Below are 27,466 nucleotides of genomic sequence, written 5' to 3' on the forward strand. Positions count from 1 at the left end.
TAGAAGATAGACCTGGCTGTGCGTGATTCCGTCTCCAGCCCGCCCTGCTGGCGTTAGCCTGAAGGACTTGGCAGGGAAGCTCCAGGCGGAGGCACCGAAATCCCCTCGGGGCGGTAGCCGGGAGCGTAGGGGTATCGGGGGAACCTTTCTCACTCGTCCTCCCCTGGGATAGCGAGGTCACTGGCTACCGTGAGGTTGCCCCCGAAGATCGCCCCCACGCACTCAGTTCCACGGGATGCGTCTTGCGGCTGGTCCCGCCGGGCGTTCGTTCGTTCCCCTGTGCACTGTGAGCCGGCATTGGCTCTGCTGGCAGAACAAGTTTTTCTCGAGCTCTGGGCGCCTCAACGCCTTTTGAGAGCCACCCTGCCATAGCCACGGGACAGGAGTGGGTTTTGCCTCGGAAGATACTGTAACAGCAGCGCGGACGGGTTTGTAACGCAGTTGCTCACGTTTGGGTCGGTTTTGAGTCTGGCCGAGCGGCCAAGCGGGCATGTGGTGACACAAAGCCCCGAACACGGCGCTGCCGCGCAGGAGCCTAGTGCCACATGTGCAGACACAGCTGTGTGAGAAACAACGCTCACTTTTAAAATTAAAAAGGTTTATTAAACCTTAGCAGAATACAAGAGACTGAATAAGGGAAAATTGCCGCATCCAGTGTACCTCCCCAAACGGCCACGTGCTTGGCTACAAAATGGATACTCTGTTTTTTTATATCCTTGGCCCCCTCCAAAGCCTTGACAGTCAACTCTTTCTCTGCCGTCCATTGGTGAAGATCACTTTCTTACACCTTGATTGGAGATCCGGTGTTGCCATGCCGCGCCTCCTAGTAACAAGCCTGCCCTCCCCTAAATGCGCTGACTAGCAACACCAAAGGAAAGGGGAAAGGGCAGAGGACTGTGGCGAGAACGTACTGAAATAATATAACTATACATCTATAAAACTTCTCTTAACATACACATAATGCTCATCTCTTAATTATGAGAGACAACCATCGCAGTGGCTATCAACAGCAGCTGGATTCCTCCTCACGGACAAGGGCACGCCAGCCCGGGCCCTGCCCTGTGCGCGTCCCCAAGCAGGTCGCTCCGGCCGCTACTGAGGAAGTCGCACTGTCAGCCTGGCCCCGCCGCCGCTGACACAGCACGATTTCCAGACACTGGAGGCAGTTCGGGGGCGGGCCGGGACAGGCCTAGTTTATTCCGCCGGTGCGGTTGGTTTTACAGCGGCGCCAGCGGTACTGAGGCGGGGGGGTGGGACTACGACTCCCAGGCTGCCCCGCGGCTGGCGCACATCCCGGCGTGCTTCGCGACCGGCCGGCTTGGCGGAGAGGGGCGGTCCTGCTTAGTCTTCTCCTCCTCCTCCTCCCGCTGCCAGCCGTGGCGGCGCGGCCCGGCCCGGCCCGCTCCGCTCCCTGTGCTCGTGGCGGCTGCGGAGCTGTGGGGGTGGGCGGGAGCCGGCGGCAATGGAGCATTGACCGCGAAGGTACCGGCGGGGGGGCGCGGGCAGGACGCGACACGCGGAGCGGGTGACTCAGCCCGGGGGGGAAGGGGCAGTGTGGGCTGAGCTGGCGGCGCCTGCGGGCTCCCGCGAGTCCCCCGGCCGGTTTCCTCAGCCCGGGGCCGCCTCTCCAGCAGCCGAGAGGCTCCGGGAAAGGGGGGGAGGCACCACCACGTCCGCCTGGCCCAGCTGCTGGGGAACAGCGGGGGCTGCAGCCGACCGGGCCCCGCCGGTCCCGCCCTGCGGGTGCCACGAAAAATATCCGTGTTTTTTTCTGCTAATACACGATGTAGTCTGTAGCGCGGTTCTGCTCGCGGGAGCTGCCGCCTTGGTGGCTGTCCGTCCGCTATGGTTCTGGTGGGGAAAGGAAGGAAGAAATCGTAGGACGGCGGCGTGCGGGGAGGGAGCGACCTCCGCGCACTTCTGTATTCCGCTGGTCGCGGCGCGGTCGCAGCGGCGGTTCCCCAGTGCGAGTGGTGGGGCCGGGTCACTCCCAGCGGCCCGGGACGGCGCCGGGCAGGTTTAAGGACAGGCCGATGGCTGTGCCGCGGGGCTGAACGCGGCGGGCTGTGCATTCCCGAGTGCCCGGGCCGGCTGCGCTGCGGAGCCCTGCTGGCTCTTCCCAGCCACAGGAGACCGGGCTCTGACCGAGTCTGGGGAGGGGGCAAGGAGGCCTTGCTCCTTACCGGAATTCCTGCCGGTAAAATTGTGCCTGAAATTAAGACCTGATGTCAATTCCAGAAGGAAAAACTTTTCTAATCCAGTTGAAAAGTTGTCGAAGTTACACAGTTGTTGGCTTTAACCGCCTGTTAGGTCAATGTAAAGGGTCTAGAGCCCAAAGAGGCTGTAAATATGCCCAAGGTTTGCAGCAAGCAAAACCGCAAAAAAGATTGTAAAAATGAATTTTAATGTCTGTTTTATTAGAGAGAAAACTTGAGGAAATTCAAATGAGGCACACCACTGGCTCCCCCTGTGTTACCGCATCTTGTAAATACTTAAAATGACTGCTGAACATGAAGCTTTTTATAATTGCTGATTGTTCCCGTGGTTAGCATCTGTAGTTAAAATGCTTTGAATGCTTTCATTGTTGGGATATATATGGATCCAAGTTACACACTTTGGCCTCGTCTGTATTGTTCATTGGGTAGTCTTGCCCAGTTGAAGTGGGCTGAATTTTTTTTTCTGGCTCCTTTACACTATGGAAACAGTCTTTACTGTCAAATGTGCTTTTAAGTATTTAGTAGGGGAAAAGGAGTAAATTATTTTGATGCAACATACGTATATGACTTTGCTGGTAAGGAACTGCAGCCTTCTAATTACTGTAAGATAAGTTTGCTGCCTGACATGGTGTACTGGTTAACAAAGAATAATCTCTAAGTAAGTAAGACAATACTTTCTGCAGAGCTGCATATTAACTATTAACGTCATCTATTGCTTTTTATAAATAAAACTTGCTTTAATAACATATTTGATGTTATAGACAAGTGCATTTTGTGAATTATTAGTACTATAAAAAACACTATTCAGTTTTGCTTTTGAAGTGTAACTGGCTGGTTAAGTAGATACGTGGCAGAAAAGCTACCTGCTTAAGTGAAACCATGAGGCAAGAAAATCTATTTTATTAATTTTCTCAAGAGGCTCATTCAAATGTTTTATCTCATTAATTGTCTTTTAGAGTTGGCTTGTCAAGATGAAACAGAAAAGGCTATATGATAGAAGTTGAAATTTTAAATACGCTCATGAGGCATTTAGAAAATTAGTAGGACAGATTGGCATTGCCAAGGGAAGGGAATACATGTTTGAGTCACGTTATTTTTATTAGCAAAATTTGTCACCCAGGTATAAATCATCTGCCCAAAAGATAAAAATGTACTTATACCAGCAGGTAAATATGCAAAAAAAAAATTGCCGCTGTGTATTAAATAGTTGTATAACTCTGGACCATACCCTAATCAAAGGATGAATTAAAAAAAAAATTCATTTTTCCCTACAGCATTTTACCTTTCTTTAGTCTCGCTCTTCTGGATGTTGATTATGGGGAAAACAGACTAGGGGCTGGGGCCGCAGAGGGAGAAGACTCAGCACAGCAGTTTAATCCCTAAAGATTCTGCCCCTGAGGGGGATCACTGTGACTAAGGCAGTCTGTGAGGCTTCGTTTGCCAGGAGTCATCACTTTGTTCCAGACTTTCTGGTTTCTGTACTGCCAAAACCTGCAAATTTTTTTGTATGAACTCAATTTTCTTTATTAAATTGATTTTCATTATGCATAGTGTATTCTGTCTTGACTTTGGCATAGTATATTCTGTCTTGACTTTTCTGTAAAAGTCTATTATCACATTAAATTTTGGGCTCTCCTTTTCAGTTCTGTTTGCTGTTGCTTGTCACTGTGCCCTTTCTTCCCGTGGGGGAGGGTGAACAGTAGAGCGTGCACGAGACACAATACTAAGAAATTAGAAGTTCTACCTATGGGTATGTAGGCAGCTTCAAACCACAGCTCCTTTGTATTTCATCTCTTCCTCTTGTCTCTTTCTTTCCCCTACCTCCTACATACTTACATAACAAGGCCTGATTTTAGGCCTAATTAACTTTGTTATCATGAGGGGGAGGTGGGGCAGAGAACTGAAGGATAGATGGATTTTTGTCCCCTCTTATTATTTAACAGCATCCTAGTATTTGACAGAGAAGTTTTAATTTTTTAAAATTCTCTGATTCTTTGTGTTTTACTAGAGCATTACAGAACAGCCTATAGCGCCAAGGCATCTTAGAACATTTGTCTAGTTCACTTGTTAATTTTACATTGAATTTTCTAAGTAAAAATCATTGCTAGTAAATCAGCACCTATTGTTAGGAACAGAAAACTTTTGTTAACAACTTAGTGTGGTGTATTTTGTGGTTAATCTCTAAGACACTTGTATGTGCTTGCTTTAGAAGAAAGACCTCCTAATGACTTTGCCCCTACCACGGGAAATACTTCTTAAGTGGGTATATGAAGCATCTTATCTATATTGGAGTTGAGTAGAGATTCTTTTTTGGATTTTTTTGTACTTAGGTTTGTGGTAGGGAAAAAAAACAGCTACCTTTCATTTAAGGAGTAGATTTCTGCTTATGTCATATCTTGCTGAAACTTCTGCATGCTTGAAATTTGAATTTAAGCCTTTTAGCTGAATACTATACATAAGGCCATCCTTCTGTTAACAAAGTTCTGTTTTCAAGAGAACTGAAATATATGGAGACTTTAAAGTTTCCTTATTCAGTACGAAATACAGTACTGTGAAAAGTTGATTAAAGGACTTAGAATTACCGTATTTTACTGTAGCATTCATGTTTAGTTGGAGTGCATTTTTTGAGGTTTGTGGGCCACCTTGTGTCATTGTTGCTGTGCTGGTTTTAGTTTTTCTTGTTCTGCTGAGCAAATAAATTTTCTCTTTCTCTATTTGCAGATGGTCGTATTTTGCCCTCTAGAAGCAGTGGGCAAAGTTAGGAACAGGAAACAACGAATATAGCAGTAGACATGGATGAACAAGCCCTTTTAGGGCTCAACCCAAATGCTGATGCAGACTTCAGACAACGAGTATGTAATTAATTTCCTCTTCTCTTTTATAACTAGAGATGGTATTGCAGTGCAAAAAATCGAATGTTTTCATGGGCGGTGGGGGTTTGTTGAGTTTGTTTTGTGAGCCAAATGTGTAGGATTTGTGGTGGCAAGTACAAACCAAAGTCACGTTGCAAACATGAGCGCTGAGAGGTATGTATTATCAACTCTGTTACATTTCAGTTCGATTGCAGTTAACATGTAGAGAATTTATTTTTCTGGACTCTGTTTAAGTTTTTGCAGTTCTTTGTACTTGTTGCTCAACTCCTTACATAGATTGTCATAGAATGAAAATCAGTCACAGAAAGCAATTTGCTTGAAATGAGCCTGTTGATTCTTAGATGTTTTTAACTATAATCTTAATAGGTTTAGTGTCTTTTAATGAAATGTGTGGGTTTAATTGTAGTGAAGCTTGTGTTATTGTAAAGTAGGTTAAGAAAGTAATCATGGTATGTGGGTAACATTTGCTGCATAAGAGATGATCCTATGAAAAGACATTATTATTTATAAAGCTGTTTATTGAGTAATTATCTCTGCTAACTGATTACCATGTTGATTTAACTGTCTACAAGATAACTTCTAGTAAAATCTTCCAGGAGTGAGGATGTTAATACTGTGGTTTTGTATTCGTAAAACTAATCCTGTAATGTTTAAAACAGTTACAAATTTGGTTTGATTTGCTAAGTAGCCTGTTAAATATGTTGATTCTGGCTATTTGTCCTTTTTAAAAGGTTGGATATAGCTAATCTTTAGTGATCTGTCAATAAATATCACTAAAATTGGAAGCTTCTAGATTTGACCTCTTAACTATGCAGTCTACCAAGTTTTGAAATATTTCGTAGCAGAACGGGACCTACCTTTTCCACAGTCATGTAAGATGTAACATAAAGGAAGTATCAAACCATTTCTAGTAAAATAATACATTAAGTATAAGAAAATCACTAGTACTAACTACAGGAGGTGAATTCTTTTTTTAGGACTTAGTTCTGAATAATTACTTTGGGAGATGACTTTGGTTAATGGAAGCCTTTATGAACTAATGCAAAAAGCAGCCCCTAAAAACATCCAAGTCAGACTTCTTCCTTGAAATACATGCATTCATAGAATTGAAATAATGTTGTTAATCTAATTTCGGCTTCAAAACTTGCTTTACTGTTCTGTATTACAGGGCACACCAAGCCTTAAAGCAATTAAGTCAAATTACCTGTTGTCAGAAGCTGTTTAGGAGTCCTGATAAGTAACGTGATTATTTAAAATTTGGTAGAGGTTTTCTGGATTTCTGTAAAAGATTTCTATACAGACAGTTGTCCAGGTGGTTAGTATTTAAATGTTTTTTGAGCTTGGGGTGTTGAATACAAGCAAAGTGGTGCAACAAAATGTTGAATTGTTTTCAGTGAAAAATCTAAATTACCACTTCTTTAGAATGTGTGGAAGGAATTGTAACTTGGATGTGAACTTCCTCCTAAATGGAGAGGCCCTGAGCAAGCTGCCCTAGTCTAACTGTGTCTCTGGAGGTTCCATCTAACCCCAACACTTCTGATTCTATGACTTCCATATTCAAGTAAGAAAAATCTTTGTATTGAGTATGAAGTGGAAATAGGTACCTATGATACAAGCATTTGCTGAAAAGCCTGCTCGGTGTTAAGGTGATTAGGGAGCCACTGGAATGTATCCAAATAGTGTTGGTGTTTTGAAGAAGAGCAGTTTAAATACAAGGGAAAGTGTGAATGAGATGTATTGCTATGAGCTTTGTTCTTTTTAAAGTGAAACTTACCTTGATTTTTGCAGGCACTAGCCTACTTTGAGCAGCTGAAGATATCTCAGGATGCTTGGCAAGTCTGTGCAGAAGCATTAGCTCAGAGTATATACAGGTAATGTAACTAATAATTTCTTATTGCCATTAGTAATATGTGTGGGTCTGATTTAACTGTGCAGCATAATAGGCAGACTAAATTGCTGAAAGTTAATATGGTCATTGTACTGTTTTTCGTATCATAGTTGATCTGTGGCCTCTGTATAATGCTTTTCAAGGAAGAGCAATGTATCAATTAAACTCCATGTTAATTTAGGAGCCTAAAGACTGCTGGGTTTTGAAATTCTGGGGAAAAGAAGTGGTGAGAAATGCCCCCAGTGAGACTATAGGCTTTATATGCAGTAATCTCATAAGTAGTTCCTTGCCCCAGTTTTATGGAGTAGGCCATCCCAGTTTTCAAGATGCCAAGTGTGTGTAATCACCACTATTTTTGCACATAGTTGTGTATTTACATCAAAAATACTAGTTTATCACTGTTTTATGGAATAGTTCAGTATGGAAGGAAATTGAGTGGTGCATATTTCCTGAATAATAGCAGTAGTTTATAGTGAATGCTTTTTTGTAAATGATTTATCAGAACTACTGACTCCATCAGAATATGCAGTAATTAAAACCACATAAGATTAGGAATTATAATCTTTGAAATACACATTGCGGTTGTTGCAAGTTTTAGATAATAAGATGAAAAAACAGTGTGGATAACAGAGCATGTGGAATGTCTATGCTTAATCTACACTTCAGTTCGTGTTTACCTTTGATTTTTAAGATGCAGAGTACAACTTGCACTTAGTGTAGTAGTGGGCCTCAAACTTACTATTGAAGCCTGACAGATTTTTGTAAGGGCAGGATACTGCAGGTATTGTAGTTTTGTTTGTTCAATACTGAAATCAAACTATAACAAACAGGTGGCTATAGGAAAAAAAGGACTAGTATCAAACATAAATATTAGTTTAACAGTTGCTCATTTCTACCAGATTGACTGCTCCACTATTTGTAATTTTTACTTTGAAGTAACAGCAGCAGCAGGTTTGGTTTTTTCTGGTGCCAAAGGGGCAATCTGATTGTAATATTTGAGGAATTTTTTTCTTCACAGAAATGTGAACCATAATGCTTCCAGTAACAGAATTTTCTTTTCTAGTGATGATCACATAAAGTTCTTCTGCTTTCAAGTTCTGGAACATCAAGTTAAGTTCAAGTGAGTAATTTTAATTGACACCATCCATATGCATCCATTTAATTTTCCCTTTTTATTCTGCTTGCAAATAAAATAGTATCTGTTCCCTAGTTGTGGTTGATGAGGTGTCTGTAGTCTGGTGCAGAGAGCTGTCTTGTATTTCTTTACCTTTTCCTTGGAGAGGTTTTGAGCAGCATGCTCTACTCTCAGCTAGTCTAAGACATATATTGCCCAACACAGACCCAGTTAGCAAGGACTGCTTGAAACTTCACTATTCCTATCTGGAGATTCAGGACTTACTCTGTACTCTCACTGATTTTTGAAGCTGTGCTCTGTATTGAGTCCTGGACTTCAGACAAAGCCCTATTCATTCAACAACCGTGGCAGAGATGTTGAGAAAGTAGTCTTTTCACTGAGTGGTGGTTTCATAGAACCATAATTCTAGGGAAAAATACTTTTTATTAATATTATTGTAATTGCACAGAAATATATTTTTTCCCACTTTGGGCTCCCTTGGTCTGGAATTGAGTGTCATGGACTCTTAATATCATTGTGACTGCTTGTAATACACTGAACAGGTCAGGAATTTAGATAGGAATAAGATGTATTCTGTGACTGATTTTTACAGTTTGGTATGAATGCAAATGTTAGACACTTTTTTATTTACCCAATTTTACCTCACTGCCTACTTTTCTCTGCTTGTTTCATTCCTGTCACCTGCTTCCTGTAGTATGCTTTCTCTTGTTTCCTGGTGCTTATTTTCTTTAAACATTTTCGGTGGGCTGTTTTTTTTCTTCTCTTTAATGAATAGTTGGCTGTGACAGGAGCACTAGAGTCCCATTCAGCAGTCATTTCTATTAAGGGCTCTACAAGCCTATAGCTAACTCTCTTTGCCATAGAGTATTCGCAGCTTCACTAGTCCTAGCAGAGGTATGGCTAGTATTTGAGGTGGGCTGGATATATATGTCACAGTTTGCCAGGACTATATGTACAACATAAAGCAGAATTACTTCCTTGGGTTTTTTGACATAAGGCATATCATAAATGCAGTGTAGGTCAAATCAGTGAGGGACCTGTTGTACTCAATAATGATAATCTTCAATATGTAGTGAACAAGTTTAGGCATATACAGATGTTCTTTCCTTCTCCCCTTGGCCTGTGGTGAAATTTTTATTTTTGTCAGGATCATAAGTCCTGTCCCTGATAGAGCAGACTTCGTGCGAAATTTCAAGCTTCTACTCCAGTATAGGAGGTAGTAATGCCTCAAAATGTGATCCATTACTATGGGTAAAATGTTTTTTATTATCTTTGCCTTTGAGTCAGAATTTTAACATGCAAATAGCTTTGTAGGTTGCTGTCCTAGAAACTTATCATTTACGTTAATGTGGAGGATTACATACCATATAAAAGAGTTTTTGCTTTGAGTGTTGGTGCTTGCCATGGACCACAGTTGTATTTTGACCTCAGTATTTTTTTTGTTTCAGATACTCTGAACTTACTGAAGTCCAGCAGCAGCTAATTAGGGAAACACTCATAACATGGCTGCAAGCACAGGTATGCATGTTCTTCACTGCAGTCTTACATGTTAGGCTTTTAGACTAACAGAGGACATTGAGTGTGGACAGAATGTTTAAACAGTTTAGTTTAACAACTAAACTGTTGTTTGAGTATAAAGATGGCTTCCTGAAGATATTTGGTATCTGATTGTTAAAGGTTTGTGAGAAATTTTTTAAATCAACTGTAGTAAAGAAGTCCATGCCTGAGCTTAGTATTAAATATATAACTCTTGCATCAGATGATTGTGGTTTAATCAATTATTTATGAAATAAGGTGTATTAAAAGTTCCCCTTTAGAGAGGCATAATACAGATTCCTGATGTTCCTGAGTCTCTGGAGGAGAAGCAGGCCTGCTAGTTATTTTTCTAAGACCCTACTGAGTGAACACCTGTCTGCTTAGAGTGCTGGCAGATGTTTATCGCTTCTCTGTGATAAACCATGTTAGTACCATGGCAGAGTATGAGCTATTCTTTCTTGTGGATTAGTTACTGTAACCAAACTTGTAGTATCAGCCCCACCCAGGAGTTTGCAGTCAGCAGAAGTATCCACTGGTTTGCCTGTACCTGCCCTTGTAGAGCTGTCATTCCACTTCTGCACTGAAGATAAACATAGCTGCTCTGTAGAAAACTTAACAGTAGGAAATGGAAAGTAATACAACTTTAAAAAGAACAGATGATTATGAAGTGGATTAAATGGTTCTTTTCTTTGTGGCAAACTGTTCTTTTATGGAGTTTAAAACGAAAAGGAGATGAGATTGGTAGTGGCGGATTTTTCCCCCCACCCCCTTAGATTTAGGAACTTCCCTTACTATTTGTAGCACTAACATCTAACACAGGTTGTAACTTTCACCAAACTGGCAAATGAGCTTTTAGTCTTTGAGTAGTTGTGGTCGTTTTTGCATGGGAGGCATTTTTGGAAGACACCTAATGTCTTGCTCCTGAATGAAAGGCTTAGGACTGTATCACCCATAGAAAACATTTTCCCTATTGTAGGAAACTTCAGCCATTTTTTTCATCAAATTCCTTGGAAATGTAAGGGTTTATTTGTTGGTCTCAGCCAGGAAGAGAGGTTGTACATGAACTACTACAGAGAGAGCAACAAACCTATAAGATTCCTCACTAATTTATTGAGAATATACAGATGAAATATCTTGTTTCTACCAGATGCTGAACCCCCAGCCTGAGAAGACTTTTATTCGCAACAAAGCAGCACAAGTCTTTGCATTGCTTTTTGTTACTGAATATCTCACAAAATGGCCCAAGTTTTTTTTTGACATTCTGTCAGTAGTTGACCTTAATCCACGAGGTGTGGATATGTACCTCAGAATCCTGATGGCTGTCGATGCTGAGCTGGTGGACCGGGATGTTGTTCATACATCAGAGGCAAGTTATTATTTTGCATTAACACTTGTTTTAAAATTTTAAGTTCTCTTACTTTAATTAGAGCAGAAGGTTTATAGATAGGCATTTTTTTCTGTGGCAGCTCTGCCTTAGTTATATTAGGTGGTATAAATTCAAAATATTATGTTTAACTTTGTTGTTTAATGCTTTTTATGATTTCATAATTTTCAGCTAAATTTTTTTGCTTGAAAGCTTGCAAACAAAAATTAGTCAACTGAGTTTGTCAGCATAATGCTAGACTGAGTCATTTTAAAATATGTTAATGTTTTCTAGTGCATGTTTTAAGGGGTCCTAACCCCTTAAAGTCCATTTAATGATTTAGAAAACTGCTCTTCTTTTTCTGCCTTTTTTGTCGGTGTTCGGGCACTGTGGATAAACAAAAGGGGAAACTTGGAATATTTTGGTTTTATTTGTTGGAAAGGAAAAAAACATTCTCTTTAGCTTTCTGATTTATCTTGCTATGATGCATGATGTCTGGTGTCTGGACACAAAAATGCTGCTAATTTGACAAGATGCTAATCTGTGACAGGACTGATTTTATCCTTTTTCTGTATTGATAGGAGGCTCGTAGGAACACCTTATTAAAAGATACTATGAGGGAACAGTGCATTCCAAGTTTGGTGGAGTCGTGGTACCAAATCTTACAAAATTATCAATATAATAACTCAGAGTTGACATGCCAGTGCCTTGAAGTAGTTGGAGCTTATGTATCCTGGATAGATTTGAGCCTGATAGCCAATGAAAGGTAAGAAGGCTTTGATGGAAAGGGTTTGCAAAGACCACCTTGGCAGTGTGCTGACTGTATAGGATGAAATGTATAAAAGTTCTCCAAAGATGACTTTTAATTCTATCTTTGGAGTTTTGGGAATTTTAGGAGAGTGATTGTTTTTGCAAGCCAAGCTGATATAGTGGCCAAACTAAACCCTACTCAGTTTGCTGTTTTCTCTTTAAAATGCATAAAATGTTGAGTTTTGTCAGTACAATAGAAAGAGGGTTGTAAAAAGACATCATTGTAAATATGCACACAAATAATATAAAGCTTCTATGCAATGTTACTTTATATATATAAAGCTGAACTGTTTTTTCTCTGAAGGTTTATAAATATGCTGCTAGGTCACATGTCTGTGGAAGTTCTCCGGGAAGAAGCCTGTGATTGTTTGTTTGAAATTGTAAATAAGGGAATGGACCCAATTGATAAAACAAAACTGGTTGAGTCTTTATGTCAAGTATTGCAGTCTGCTGGCCTCTTCAGTATTGATCAGGTTTGTGTATTGATTTTTAACAAGAGGAATGAGTCATAGGTTTCTGACAGCTCTTAAATAAGTTGATGCACAGAAAATTATAAAACGGTCCATAAGTTAGAGGGAAGTACTTGTGCTTCTGCATCAAAACTGAGTACTTCTTACAGTTTTCTCATACTTAAATTTAAGAGCTTGTTATTAATGTTCATTATTAATTTGAACACACGGGGTTTTATTCTAGAAGCAAGGTATTATGTAACTCCCCTCTTCCTCTCCTAAAGCATGTTGTGCTTACTGTTAATTCAGCTTCTGTGTTTCCTTGTCTTGAATCTTCCCTCCTGAATGATTCTGTAACAGGTTGTAGGCGCAAAGGACGCGTATGCTGTTTTGCACATGTGCACCATCAAACATTAGGCTTGAAATGCTTATCTATAAGCTGGAAAAGTATACCTGCTAACTAAACACACATTTTCTGGCAGTTGCCTTGTTTAAGGAACAGCTGTTCACTACCTGCTATGGAGAAAGAACAACCAGTCCTTAGGAAGTCCTTAGATTGCAAGGCTTTTACCTCTTACTTTTGAAACCTTTGTCAAATTTATATTCCTACTAATATAAGTCTTGCCTCAGTCTTTCATAAGCAGACTTATTTTTCTTTCACTTTTGCATAGTTATGGCAGAGTCCAAAAGGTCTTCTTGAGGTGGCTGCTTTAGGGGTATTTCTCGATTCTGATCAATGTATTTCTGCAAAGCATGCCAGAAATATTTAATATTAACTCACTGTAACAGGCAGTACTGAAAGGTACTTGTTATCAGTATTTCTGAAGTGAGCTGCTGGTAATTCTTTTAACTTTTTCCATAGAAATATTTTTCCTCTTATACAGCCTAGAATTTATGGTATGCATGTGCTGCTGCTTTTATTTTGAACCTTATTGCTGTAAAGAGAGAAACAAAAAAAACTGAAGAGATCAAGCAAGCTACTGTTGTGTAATGGAGGCCAGACAAATCTGGCATTGCTTTAACATTTTTCTCTCTCCCTTCCCAGGGGGAAAAGAACCAATTGTGGGCAATTGGTAGTTTCCAGCTAGGAGACAAGTGTTGGTTTAATTCTATATACTAGACATGAGTAGTACAGTCTGTAGTCTTGTATTATTTAAACATAAGCTGTGTTAGTATTTTTAATGGGGTGTCTTTTCTTGCAGGAAGATGATGTGGATTTTCTGGCCAGATTTTCTAAGCTGGTCAATGGGATGGGGCAAGCATTAATAGCTAGTTGGACTAAACTGATAAAAAATGGTGATATGAAGAGTGCTCAAGACACTCTACAAGCTATTGAAGCAAAAGTGGCCCTGATGTTGCAACTTCTAATTCATGAAGATGATGACATCTCTTCTAACATCATTGGCTTTTGTTACGACTACCTTCACATCCTGAAACAAGTAAATACATCTGGCTTCAATTTAACACCAATTCTGATAGGATTTCATTTGATTTTTGTGTGAATGTCTCATACTTTGTGCAAACTGACTTGCAAAATAGGTTTTTTTACTAATTAGCATTCAATTTCTCTAATGCCTGTGGTCATGCTATTTCTGTAGTGTTGTTTAGAGATCTGAAGGAGTTGAGTTAAATCTTGTGTTAAGGGGAAAGGCAGATCATATGGCTGTTAAAAAAGCAAGTCTTTCTCTTAGACAGTAATGAAGGAGTAAGAATACCAAAAAATAACACTTGAATTTTATTTTCCAGCTTTCTGCACTTTCAGACCAACAAAAAGCTAATGTAGAGGTAGGTATTTTTTACTACAGATTCTATACTTCAAGGACACATTAGATCAGAATATTTCATTTTGCTGAAACAAATAATATTTCATTTTTATGCCTCAGTGTGTATGTGACAGTAATTAAAAGTAAGGACAGTGTGTTCCATCTTTTGCTAAGTAACTACAGTTGTTTCTTTAAATAGTAAGCCTATATTGAATTGTGTATGAAGATGAAAGCTATTTCAGAGCTGGTCTTCCCAAACAACCCTTGAGCATATGCTTGGCAAGCTCCTCTGCAGGGGATACTGTTCAAAGAATATTCTTAAATCTACCTAGGATTGGATTGACCTAAATATAACTCATAAATATAAGTCTTAATAATACAAGTTGAACTTAAGAAAGAAGCAACAATTGAGAGATAACAATTGTAATTATGAGCAGTTATATGTTAAACATTACATCAAATATACATTAAGCTCAAGTAGATAATCTTAAATTTATATATAAAATATGAAGTTCATGTCCAGTTTTGGAAGGAGTGAACTTATATGGATTTTTCAGTCCTGTCTGCACCAATGTAGATGTACTGATTTGGATGCTGAACTGGTTAGATTGGTGCAGTTATTTCGTAAGTTCATACAGCTAACAGGTTTGATTCCTTTTCCTTTACAAAGAAAACTGAATTCTGTACCTGTTCTAACATGACAAGTTGAATTTGGATAACTGTGGTGTAGAGTATCTTGGTTTCCTTTTGTCTAATGTCTGTTTAATTTGGATTAGGTAACACAAAAAGAGAACTTTAATAATAACACTGAATCTTTATTTTTGTGACTGTCTTTTGTTGTTACAGCTAGATCAAATAAGTTACTACTGCAGTATACTTAAGACACTAAAAGCTAGAATATGTTACTGCCCTGAAATATGTTGGTTTAAGTTGCTTTCATACTGGAGATTTTCATGTTGCAAATATTTCTTAATTTTACTGAACACTTCTTGAGGATTTGTGTTAAACAGAGAAACAATTGTAAAAAATTTTTTTCTTTGATCCACCTCATAATAAGAAAGTAATGGGCAGTAGTCTAAATCTTATTGTTGTTTGCCTTAAGCTTTAAATTTTGTGCTTAGCAGAATTCCTTTAAGGTTTTGCATTTTAAAGTATACACTTTCAACTTGTTCAGTATTTGAACAGGAAAAAAGGGGGCTTGTTTCTTGTGCATCTGAAGTTCTAAAGTTTTTTCTCATCAGCAGGATCACATTTTTAGTTCTTAGAATGACAGGTCTTTCTAAACATTTTTGGCTCTAAGTGTATTGCATTAATGTTTAGCAGTTATTTTAATTCCTAAATATCACTTCTTACAGAGAAGCAGACACTTCTCACAGGTCATGGTGACACTTGGTGTCAAAGTATCTATTTCTGCAAGTCAGCCAAGAATTTCATCACAGTAACTTATGTTTAACCCATTGGTCCATTTTGGTGTTGATGAATTTCATGTTTTGCAGTTAAAATGAAAAACAGTAATCATGGTTTATTTGTCAAAAGGTTTTTTGTTTCCTTTTGTTTCATTTAGACTTAAGTAGAGCTAAGGTCAAGCCTTTATAGCTGCTTTAGGATGTACCAACAGTTCCTACCAAGGTTATATTGCACTTCATTGCTCTAATTGGTCTGACAGCTTGCTGCTGCAAGTTATGGACAAAGTGTAGAGAGACCTTCCCATTGAGAGACAAGGTGCAGCAGGGACCCTCTTGCTTTCTAAACTCCTCTAGAGAGAAGTCTAGGTGCAGCTGGATCCAGTCTATCTCCCAGAGTTAGTCAATGGTTTATGTATAAAGGATTGTGTAGGTGAAGCTTTTTGCAACTTTGTTCTGTAGGATTAAGGATGGCAAACCAAATCTATAAATGATTGATTTTATTGATGTTGATGATAATGATTAGACTAAAAGACTCAAATCAGAAGTATTTACCACATGCAATGGATAGTAGTTACAGGTACTACAGTATAGTATACTGTTTCTTGAAGCAGTGTTGAATCAGCAGTATTAAAGATGGCAAAACAATATTGAATACAGATGGATGTTAACACACGCTATTAGAGAAGTTGATGTTATAGCTAAGCTGACTTATCCCTTTAAAATAGTATCTTGGACAACCTGTTTAGTTTCCTCTGCCTAGTTCAGTCATCTTGATTGTTTTCCATGTGAACTGAACAGTACAAATCACAAGCAGAAGTAAAGCTAGATAATACTATCAGAGACTGAAAGCTCCAAAAGGTCTATGCTGTCTGTCTGGAATAGCATCTGTGTATTGTTTGGATATAATCCATCTGTTTTGATTTGGAGTGTTAACTTCTGCTAAACCTCTGAAAATAATAGTTTAAAAGGGACTAAAAATATTTGTAAACACATAACACTAGCTTCAGTGTTTTCTGTACTGTAGTATTTTTCATGATTGTTTCTTATAACTTGTTTGCTTCTATGCTTATTGTTCTGTTTTTATCCTAGGCAATCATGTTAGCTGTTATGAAGAAGTTGACATATGATGAAGAATATAATTTTGAAAATGAGGTATTGTGTTGTAGGGATAATAGACACATGCAACTTAATTATATGTAGTAAAACTTGCTCACTTAAAATACATATTTTTTTATAGACTGAAGATTTAAATGTAGGAAGCAAGGGTCCATAGGCTGAGGTTTTTTCCTGTGTGGAAATATTTTGGGCATGTCTGCATAGGTCAGAACAACATAGTAAAGGTGTATCCAAGCCAACTGAGTTTGCAGTGTTTGTGGCTGTGTTTGTACAGAGCTATTCCAAGGCAAATACAGCTGTGCTGATAACTAAACATAGCTGTTGAGGTTTAGTGCAAATTTGCATGTTTCTGCATGTCACTTCTGTCTTGCAAAAATACATGAGAAATACTGTGTAATGAAACTCTAAAAAAAAAAAGTGCTGCTTGAGCTACTGGAGATAGTCAAAACTCTGCAAAAATGAGCTAAGGGTGGGGTAAGATCTTTGATTTCATTTTTCTTCCATGCTTAATATCTCTATCAGCCAACAGTATGTGAGACAGACTTCGTCCCAGGCTGTTAAGGGAGCAATAGTCTTAAAAGGGTTAAATTAAACTGTATCCAGTCCATCATAAATGTTGTCAGTCCAATTTTAAAACTAAGCTAGATGCTAAGAAAGAATGTCTTTGAGGAGTGAGTTAATTTTTAAGAATTGGGTCAATGAGGCTTTGCCAAGAGCATTTTCTTTCTTGTACTTTTGGCTAGTTTTCATTTTGTAAAGCCTTTTTAGTATGTTCCTGGACTCAGGGCAGTGGATCTCAACATACTATATCCAGCCATAAAAGGAGCCTGCTGTTATGTTACAAGAGCACTGGATGAGCATTACTGAATTCTCTGAGTGTGCTATACTCGTTTTGTATGTACATGTTTTTGCTTTAGGTATTTGTCTAAAATAATTGTGGATTAATTTAAACATGAAAATAAGGACTTTACTGACGTGAATTTTTTTTGGTAGGGTGAAGATGAAGCAATGTTTGTGGAGTACAGAAAACAGTTGAAACTGTTGCTGGACAGACTTGCTCAGGTTTCACCAGAATTACTGTTGGCATCTGTCCGCAGAGTTTTTAACACTACACTTCAGTAAGTTGGAGTTTATAACTTGATTTGTATGCTGCCTTTTTGGGGTTTGGTTTTTATTTTCCTTTTGTAAACTATCAGTCTGTAGTGAAATGTGTGATGCAGCAAGGTGAAGTCAGTTGACAGAATGAGCTCATTACAACTTAATGATAAATATGGCTTTGTATCATCTGTTACTCAGCTCCTTAGAAAGAAAAAGCTTTCTTTTTGTAACCTTAAATGGCAGTTTTTCTTTCCTAGAGGTGTTTCTTGATATTTGTCACTTACCTACACATCACGAGCTGTTTGGAGAGGTGTTCACTTTGCCACATCTCATAAGAGTGTCCTTGAGGTGTAAATACTATGTATTACTTCTATCAGTAAAACAAAGTTGGATTATGGGGGAATCTAAGTATTTAAAAAAAAAAAAAAGTAGATCTAATCCTGGAAACTGGACACAAGTAAAGAAACATTACTAGTTCCCTGGCTAGGGAGGAGAGTTTTGTGTATACAAATAGAAATCCATTATTGTTTGTGGCTACCTTGTACCTTAACTGAGTCTGTTCTTATGTGAAGCTGAATGGCTTGTCCTTGTGTCCATAGTAGGTGTGTTTGCATCTAAATAAGCACAATGGAAATCTGTAGCTTTCAAGTGGAAACTGGCAAAAGAAAGTTGGTGATAATCTGATGAGAAGGTGGTATTTTTGAGGATAAAGTCTCTCAGAAGCATCTTGCATAACTGCCCAAGCCTTCCAGTGTTTTACTTGGTTTAAATCTGTTCTTTTTATGCTGTGCATCTGAAGAAGGCTCAAAAGAAAATATTAACATGGTATAATTGTGAGTGTTTTATAAAGTACTAAAGACTAACGGGATCTTCATATTCTTTCTCTAGAAACTGGCAGACTACAAGGTTTATGGAAGTAGAAGTGGCAATAAGGCTGCTGTATATGTTGGCTGAGGCTCTTCCTGTATCTCATGGTGCTCATTTCTCTGGTGATGTTACTAAAGCTACAGCTTTACAAGACATGATGAGAACGGTAAGCATGTCTTGAGAGCTTTTAAGAAGTGCCACTAAAGCCTAGAATGTTTCAGTTCAAATGGCTCTGTGCAATTACCAGCATGTCACTTATGCTGTAGTTAGGTTTTCTAAACAGCTAAAATACTAACTTGCTAATGCTTTTATTTGTAGCTGGTGACTTCTGGTGTTAGTGCCTATCAACACACATCAGTGACCCTGGAATTTTTTGAAACGGTGGTTAGATATGAAAAATTCTTTGCTGTTGAACCTCAGCACATTCCAACTGTACTAGTAAGTTTCATCTCATTTACATTTTTAACTAGGTGAAACTAGTTAAGTTCTTTAGACTTCAGAAATTTTCCTATTCTCTGAAGGTTCCTAAGGAAGCTGGGTTTCTTAACTTGTTGAATGATTAGATTTTCCCCCTGCTTTGGTTAGACACTCTTAAGACTGAGATGCTTTATTGATTGCAGATGGCATTTTTAGATCACCGTGGTCTTCGTCATACAAGTCCCAAAGTACGGAGTCGAACAGCTTACCTCTTTTCCAGATTTGTCAAGTCTCTTAAGTGAGTAAATAAATGTATCCAAATGGCACTGAATTTACTGCATGCAACACTTCTGTATGTCCCAGTTGTCACTGGAACAGCCTGAACACAGGTTTCAGATGGACTGCAATGAAATAAAATACCAAAGCAGTGCTCTAGCAGCATTGTTCTACTGTGTAATACTAAGGTAGTAGTGGAAATATTTGTCACAGCACAAAGAAGTGGAATACCTATGCCTGGTTTATTTTGATCAGACGTTAAAGCTGATCAACAAGATAAATGCCTTTTCTACTTTTTCTCAGTAAGCAGAGCTGAGTGTGAGTGGATCTAGAGACTTTCAAGAGTAACTATTCCCTGTCCCTAACTAAAATTTGAATTCTTTTGGAATTTATACAGATGAAGTTTACTCAGTAAATGAGTCCTGTCCTTTTGGTCTTATTTCACAGGCATGCATTTCATTTAGAGGCAGAAGAAGCTCAGAGATGGCTCAAATTTCAGTATGCTTTCATTTTTCCAACTGTTCAAAATACTTCACTTTAATGATGCAGATTTTTTAAAAATGAGGGAAAGAAAGAAATGGTTATTTCCCACTATGCCATGTATTTATTTGGCCTACCACTGGCATCATACCCATAAGCTAGATTTTTCTGCAGCAGTGCTTTGATATTTAAAGGGGATTCCTATATAGAGAAGGCAGTTTTGCATTTAACTTCACAGCTTACATAAAGTATCTTAAAACCTGTGAAAATGTATGTGCTTCTAAGTAGTGTTATGTACTTGTGTTTTACTTCAGTAAGCAAATGAATCCCTTCATTGAAGATGTTCTGAACAGAATACAAGACTTGATGGAACTTTCTCCTCCTGTGAGTATTTGCAGTAGGTTTTTTTAATGAGTGAGGCTTGCACTTATCAGTGTGCCTTAGTACTTGCTGAATTGCAAGCTTAGCATGCAGACATTTAAGCACAAATAATTTTCCTGCTTTTTTGTGTGAGATCACTTGCACACTTTACTTTTGTACCTAATTGTAATAATCTTGCTTATGTGGGTTTCTGGGACTTGGATGTATATACAGAAGGCTATAAACTTTGAGAAGACAGCCTTGATAGGGGACACTTAGTGAATTATGCCTGTTATCTTCCATTGTAGGAAAATGGCTACCAGGCGCTGTTAAGCAGTGATGATCAACTTTTCATTTATGAAACAGCTGGAGTGTTAATAGTTAACAGTGAATACTCTGCAGAAAGAAAACAGGTTCTGATGAGGAATTTGTTGACTCCACTGATGGAGAAGTTCAAAGTATTGTTAGAAAAACTGATGATGGCACAAGATGAGGACAGACAGATGGCACTGGCTGACTGCCTCAATCATGCTGTTGGGTTTGCTAGGTAGGTATAGCACGATAACTCGGTATGTTTCCGGTTTGAGTAAAAGGGAAATAAAAAAGGGTTTACTGGGAGGAGGGACTGAGATTTCTATTTATTGACCTAAAAAGTCATCAGTTGTTGAGGAATTTGTGATAGCTGAGAAAATAAGTTAAGTCCCCTTAGAAGAGTCTGCTTTGGATGTATATACAGAGAATATTGAGCAAGTGCATAATGAATCAGCATCTATTTCTTTGCTCAAAGAATTGTATGGAGCTAATCTAATCATATGTCATTGGTAAATTGTTAGAATTTAATTCTCAGAAACTGCCAAAGTGATGCTACTTCATATGAAATTATTCTGTTCATTGCTTCCACTGTCTGGTTCCCAGTTCATGAAATGCAGTATTGTTGTTTAGTGCCTGGGTTGGAAAGCATTTGTTCTCAGTGTTACTGCTTCTTCATTGTACTGGAATGTGAGCTTATGTAAAACTTGATGTGTGCTTTTGCAGCCGGACCAGCAAGGCTTTCAGCAATAAGCAAACTGTAAAGCAGTGTGGATGCTCAGAGGTTTATTTGGACTGCTTACAAACGTTTCTGCCAGCTCTCAGTTGTCCATTACAAAAAGAAGTTCTGAGAAGTGGTGTCCGCACTTTCCTTCACCGTATGATTATTTGCCTAGAGGAAGAAGTTCTTCCGTTCATTCCCTCTGCCTCTGAACACATGCTTAAAGATTGTGAAGCAAAAGATCTTCAAGAATTCATTCCTCTTATAAACCAAATAACAGCTAAGTTTAAGGTATAATAGTGCATAAGCTTTTCAGGGTTAAAGTGTTGCTGAGAGATCTTCATTTCTAGTTCCAGAAAACCAGTTGTGTCAGAACCCTCCCTAAAAATTAGTAAGTGTATTTTGAAGGCTGCTATTGGGAAACATTGTTTTTGATCACAGTCATATGTTGCTGGACTCACAGTGATTAAATGACTGATTCTTTTCTTTGATTAGTCTTAAATGTTTATATTGTGTTAATTTTTTTTATTTGATATTTTAAAATATTACTTGCATCACAAATTTTTCTTATTGACACAATTAACTTCATACTCTCCACTGAAATTTTAAGCAAATGTTGCAAATCAGTTTACAAATACACAAGCTTTGAAATGAATTCTCATATTTTATAATGAGATTTCCAGAAGATAGAGATACAGAAATATCAAATATGTGTATAAGGAGGAATATAGACTTATATCTGGGATAAAGGATAATTAAAAATACCCTGTGAAAGATGAGGAAGGTAAAAGAAAGAAGTCACAGGAGCAAGGTGGGATAAATACCATGTGAGGTGTAATGTTTTAAGTCTGTATGATACAGTACTATTCTTATTGTAACATGGTAAAATAAAGATCCTAGCTTCTCCAGTCTCACCTTGAATACTTTAAAGGCATAGCAGAGAGAAGATAAAAGGTAAAATCTTGCCTAAGCATTAACAAATTAACATAGGAGTTGTTTCTTTGTGCAATTTTGATGTGACTGAATAGCAGATGCCTTCAGTTTTTCAATTCATAATTAATTTAGTGCCCTTACATATATTTTATGCTAAAAGTGTTGTGACAAGTTTATTCTGTAATGTCAGTAGGAAAAATTTAGTAATCCTTAAAGAAAAGTTCTACAGAAGCTGGCCTGTTGCCAGTTTTAACGTCTTAGAGAAGGTATTTCAGGATATTTGAAATTGTCTAAACAGAAGAATGAAAAATCCTGAAAAACCTTTTTCTACACCAAATGAGGCTAGAAGCACTAGTTATTTTTGTGCAGAAGGCTTAAAACAGGTGGTGTGTAAGTCAAGGGGCAGTAATGTTCATGGTGACCCTGACGCAACTTGCTGTGTTGTAAGTAATTATATGAAATTACTAGCATTAAAAGTGGATCCAAGCTGAGAATTCTAACAAGACTTTCGTTTTAACATCGTAATGTTCAATTTCTCTTTTTGAGCTGACACCCTCTTCTGATCCTCACAGACACAGGTTTCGCCTTTTCTGCAACAGATGTTTATGCCACTACTTCATGCTATTTTTGAGGTGTTGCTCCTTCCAGCAGAAGAAAATGACCAGTCTGCTGCTCTAGAAAAACAAATGCTACGGAGGAGTTACTTTGCTTTTCTCCAGACAGTAACTGGCAGTGGAATGAGTGAAGTCATAGCTAATCAAGGTAAGGAATCAAGTTTCTCAAAGGATAGTACTATGGTTATTCTCACCTACATTTTATTTAAGAAAGTTATTAGCCCAGTTCCTGGCAAGTACTATTAACTATCTTACAATAGAGTGGATTAATATTACCTGTTGTACAGGAATTTGGGGTTGTGAAATCAAGCTATAATAGGCATATTCTTCCTATTGATCTTTTCAGCTTAATGTGATCAGTCTGCCTGTTAAGACAAAAACAGTGTCTCCTGTCTTCGTGTATCATTGTACTTCTCTGGTGAATTGGAGATCCTACACTACATACCAATATATAGCAGTGTTCAGACTGCTGGGCAAGACCTCTCACAGATGCCACTATTCATTCTGTATATTTTTGGAAGGACACATCAGTAAATCCTGTAAACTTTTATTAGTGTTGCCTGATCTTGTTGTCTATGGTGGAAGGCATCATGTGACTTAGTATATATGTAGTTACCAGATTTTCCTCACCTTTACTGGCCTGGTGCAAATTAATTATTTTTCACGGTGGGAATTTGAAGTCAGACATCTAGTTGCTTGATATTTTAAGTGATTCTTTCTATTTAAATTCCATCAAAGTGGATAGGGACTTCAGAAAGTTTAAAGTGTCTCATCTGGTAAGTGAAGCTCAGAATTCCTTTCCCCTGTCCTAAAATGCTGATAATACTGCTGGGACAGGAAAAAGTAGTGAGAGCTTTCTTGAAAGAGGCACTTAGTAGTTGTGAAGGGCCAAGAAATTTTTAAAGAGATCACACAAATAAGCATAGATGCAGCACAGAAATTTTGAATGCTTGAAAAATACCTCATCATATGCTGCAAGATAAGCCAACTACTACAGTGCTGCTGAGTTTTAATTAACACTTCCAAGTTAGGTAGAGAGGACAAAATTTTTATTTGTAAACAAAGTACTGCCCTCACCTTTGTGTGTGTTAATGACCAGAAGACAATTTAAATCTCCAAACGTAAAAAAAAAAAAAAATTAACCTAAATAAGAGTTGTCTTGCATCGTAGGGGAAACTTCCCAAAAATATTTGAGATTTGTGCAAAAAAGAGCTATTTTGAAGTTGAAGCATATCTTCCAGGTCAGTATTTATATAAAAACGTGTATGAGTACCAAAACGTTTTAGGCTGCAGTTGGAAGTGACAAGTTCATTTTAATGTGTTTAAGGTGCAGAGAATGTGGAACGTGTGTTGTTCACTGTCATTCAAGGAGCGGTGGATTACCCAGATCCTATTGCACAGAAGACTTGTTTTATTATTCTTTCTAAACTGGTGGAGCTCTGGGGTAAGAATGTCTTTCCAGAATTCCTTTCTGTCTGCTACTACCCATGAAGAAGTAATCAAAATGGAATTTTTTTTTTTATTTTTAGGAGGTAAAGATGGACCAGTAGGTTTTGCAGACTTTGTCTACAAGCACATTGTTCCTGCATGTTTCTTAGCACCTTTGAAGCAAACGTTTGACTTAGCAGATGCCCAGACAGTACTGGTGTGTATTATGGATTTTTTTTTGCGTTTATTCCTATGAGGCAGACTGAAGCTAACAAACCTACAATTGCCATGGGGTACTAAAGATTGTCATCTCAGAAATAAAGTCCCTTAGGTTTTGCTGGATTTTTTTACATTGAGGTATCTGTATGATTAATTATTGGATGTTCTGGTAGTGTATCCTGTAGTATACCTAGGCTCAAAATCAATTGGAGATCTAAGTATTTAACATTGATCTGCATTACCTATTAACTAATGCTCAGTGAAAGTAAATACACAGAGTGGTCTGTTCTCTAGTTCATTTTGGATTCAGCTGTGCAGAAGGTTTTCTGATGAGTGGAGCAAAACCTGGAATGTCAAGACTTGGCATTGTGTGAGGGGAAAATGAAGGGATAATGGCATGAACTAGCCCTTGTTTTGGGTCTCATTAGGTTCTTCAGCTTTGAATAGTGAACCAGTAGACCAATGCAACAGTCTAATGCTCTGTATTTCATTTCAGGCTTTATCAGAATGTGCAGTGACGTTAAAAACAATTCATCTCAAAAGGGTAAGCTTCATCATACTTCATAGGGAATAATAATAGGTTTCTTTCTAGTAGTTTTATCAATTTCCAAAAGTTAGATACTTACTAGGATGAATTCCTACTGTACTGTTATATAAAATAACAGGATGATCGTAGTGCTGTGCATGGATACAGGATCCAGTTGTTGTACCTCTTGATAAAATAATGCAAAATACTGACTCTTGATGAAGGAGAAAAGTCTGCTCACTTTGTTGCTGTTCTAGTTCCAGGGTAACTTATGTGAATTAGTTAAGCTGATTCACTTTCCCTTGGTAGATCTGTTGGATTATGTTTGTATTCTGCCAGTTTGTGCAGTAATCTCTCCTGTACTGAAACATATCTGATAAATATAGGTAAAGAAAACAAAAACTCAAGTGTTAATCAAAATGTTAGTTTCACTCAAAGGTTTGGATATTGCATTTTATTATTGCTTAGTTCATTGCAGATGACATAGTCAATGTTACAAGAGAAGTACTGTGTTCATCTTCTCTTGGCTACTGAATTTTGCAATGGCAGTAGTATGGTAAAGCAGTAGGCAGATGCTAATACCCAGATATTTCTTCCAAATGTCAGATAGTTAATTATGGAGGTAACTCTAATTTCACTGTCTCTTACAGCTGACATGTAACAAACTGTTTGGCTCTATTGTATTTCTTCAGTGCAATTTTTAGTGCATTTTTCTTCTGTGTAACAAAAGATACCAAATTGCAGTAGAACCTTTAATGCCAAGATTGAGAAATCTTTTTATGTGCTAACAGCTAAGAATAACTTAAGCATTTGAAAAGCATTCATTTTCTGTGAAATGGTGTAGACCACCATACAGAATAGGGCTATGATTTTTCCATCTGTAAAAAAAATGCATGAAGAAAATGTGTACTGCTTTTCTTTAGGGTCCTGAGTGCATTCAGTATCTTCAGCAAGACTATTTGCCTTCTTTGCAAGTTGCTCCTGAGATAATCCAGGTAGGAGTTCCTAAAAGAGGATTTGGAAAACTCTTTAACAATCATAAGTGTTAAATGGGGAGAAATGGATATTTACAAAGTTAACCTCCTTTCATCTCACCTTAAAATTTACTCAGTTATTGCATATGAGAATAGGATTAATTTATCACAAGGAATAAAGATACTGCAAGGATATCTTGAACAAAAAAAACCAAAACAAAAAAACAAGTCCAGTGCATGTAACTGTCTAAACAACCTTCCTACTTTAATTCAAATTTTACCTTGAAGATATCCTTGTAGATAGTCCTATTTCTGTCTCCTCAGCTAAAAGTGAATGAGATATCCTGTATTTGAAAAAAAAAAAACAAAAAAACACCAAACAAATAGTTTTTCACCCTAGAGTGCATTTGGACTATCATAACCTTTTACAAATTTTTATCCATAACATGCTTTTCTTCAGTTGTACATTAGGGAAAATACAAATTAATACCAATGGCTTTAATTTCTTTGTTTTCTCTTACAGGAATTCTGTCAAGCACTTCAGCAGCCTGATGCTAAAGTTTTTAAAAACTACTTAAAGGTATAAAGATTTTTTTTCTTTCAATAGCTTTTAGTTCCATTTGAAGTTTACCATACCATTCAGTCATAGTAGTGACTTGAAGTAAAACCAAAATACTGAATTATTTAGTAGTTTTCAGTAGATTCCTATTGGGAATCTCAAAGGAGCAAAGCAGTTAATTGGAAAGACAGAACAAACAAAAACAAACCTGCATCTTTAAAATTGTCACTCATTCTTAGCACCTTGCCATCTCAGTAGTTTGATATTCTTGTGGCTTTTGTTTAATAGCAGAAAAAGCAAAAATGTGATGCTATAATTGTAGCGAGTGTCAAAACAGATCATTTTGAGGGTGTGAGCATAAACAAATAGCACCCCTTAGACAAAGAGCATAAACAAAGCACCCCTTGGCAAAATCACACCCTTAAATTTAATGTGTTAACCAATATGTTAAACACAAAAATTAGCTCTGTCAAACAAATCCTCTTATACCTCAAACATTCCATGTCTTACATTTCCTTTGTTTTAATTTTTTTAAAATAATTTTTTGCAGGTTTTTTTCCAGCGAGCCAAGCCCTAAGGAAAGTACTGGAATCTCATGTACCTGTTTCCATAATGCAGAACTCTGGTTGTTAATTTATAAAAATGCTAACTCTTGTGCCATTCAAACTGGTCTTGTTTTTAAGAAATGTTGCTTTGTGCTCACATCAGTATGTACGTTAACCTTCTGCAAAAACGAAATGCAAATTCCCGACCTTTGTCTCAGACATGAAGGTATGTGACAACATAAAAAATTATCTGTATACACAAACTTTTATTATGTATAGGATGAGTTAAGCTTACACTGTAACACATACAGCAAGGAAATGACACTTATTTTTTAAATTAAATGAATTAAATGTAAAAATACCTTCAGACCATAGCAATGGTTATTAAAATGTGTACATTTTTGATACGGAGTAAAATGTTTTAATAAGACATAAAATTCATTTGTTCATGTATGGTGACATGAAAATAAAACAATCAAAGTCCTTCTTGTAGATAGTCATTTTATTGAAGTTGTCTTAATGATAAAATATATATATACCTCCTATAAAGCAAACTGGTGTAATAAATGATTTCACTTAAAAGTA

The 27,466-nt window shown here is 37.8% G+C and overlaps 1 protein-coding gene across 3 annotated transcripts; it reads left to right on the forward strand.

Annotated features, from left to right (window-relative positions):
* XPOT (exportin for tRNA) lies at nucleotides 1–27,466 on the forward strand. Of its 3 annotated transcripts, XM_050984688.1 has the most exons (26): nucleotides 1,329–1,482; nucleotides 3,860–3,966; nucleotides 4,938–5,068; nucleotides 6,878–6,960; nucleotides 8,041–8,097; nucleotides 9,561–9,630; nucleotides 10,796–11,014; nucleotides 11,593–11,777; nucleotides 12,126–12,294; nucleotides 13,473–13,709; nucleotides 14,017–14,055; nucleotides 16,529–16,591; nucleotides 17,549–17,673; nucleotides 18,542–18,686; nucleotides 18,839–18,958; nucleotides 19,141–19,235; nucleotides 20,008–20,077; nucleotides 20,362–20,600; nucleotides 21,089–21,374; nucleotides 22,589–22,778; nucleotides 23,958–24,074; nucleotides 24,160–24,275; nucleotides 24,774–24,821; nucleotides 25,727–25,798; nucleotides 26,301–26,357; nucleotides 26,887–27,466. In XM_050984688.1, the coding sequence occupies exons 3-26, from the start codon at nucleotides 5,009–5,011 to the stop codon at nucleotides 26,911–26,913; spliced, it is 2,889 nt and encodes a 962-aa protein (XP_050840645.1). In that variant the 5' UTR covers nucleotides 1,329–1,482; nucleotides 3,860–3,966; nucleotides 4,938–5,008; the 3' UTR covers nucleotides 26,914–27,466. The 3 variants fall into 3 exon arrangements, with proteins under 3 accessions (XP_050840652.1, XP_018775225.1, XP_050840645.1); XM_050984695.1 differs by lacking the exons at nucleotides 1,329–1,482; nucleotides 3,860–3,966 and adding an exon at nucleotides 1–1,205; XM_018919680.3 differs by lacking the exon at nucleotides 3,860–3,966 and having other exon boundaries at nucleotides 1,322–1,482.

This window comes from Serinus canaria, chromosome 1A (genome assembly GCF_022539315.1).
Source record: "Serinus canaria isolate serCan28SL12 chromosome 1A, serCan2020, whole genome shotgun sequence".
Lineage (NCBI taxonomy): Eukaryota > Metazoa > Chordata > Aves > Passeriformes > Fringillidae > Serinus > Serinus canaria.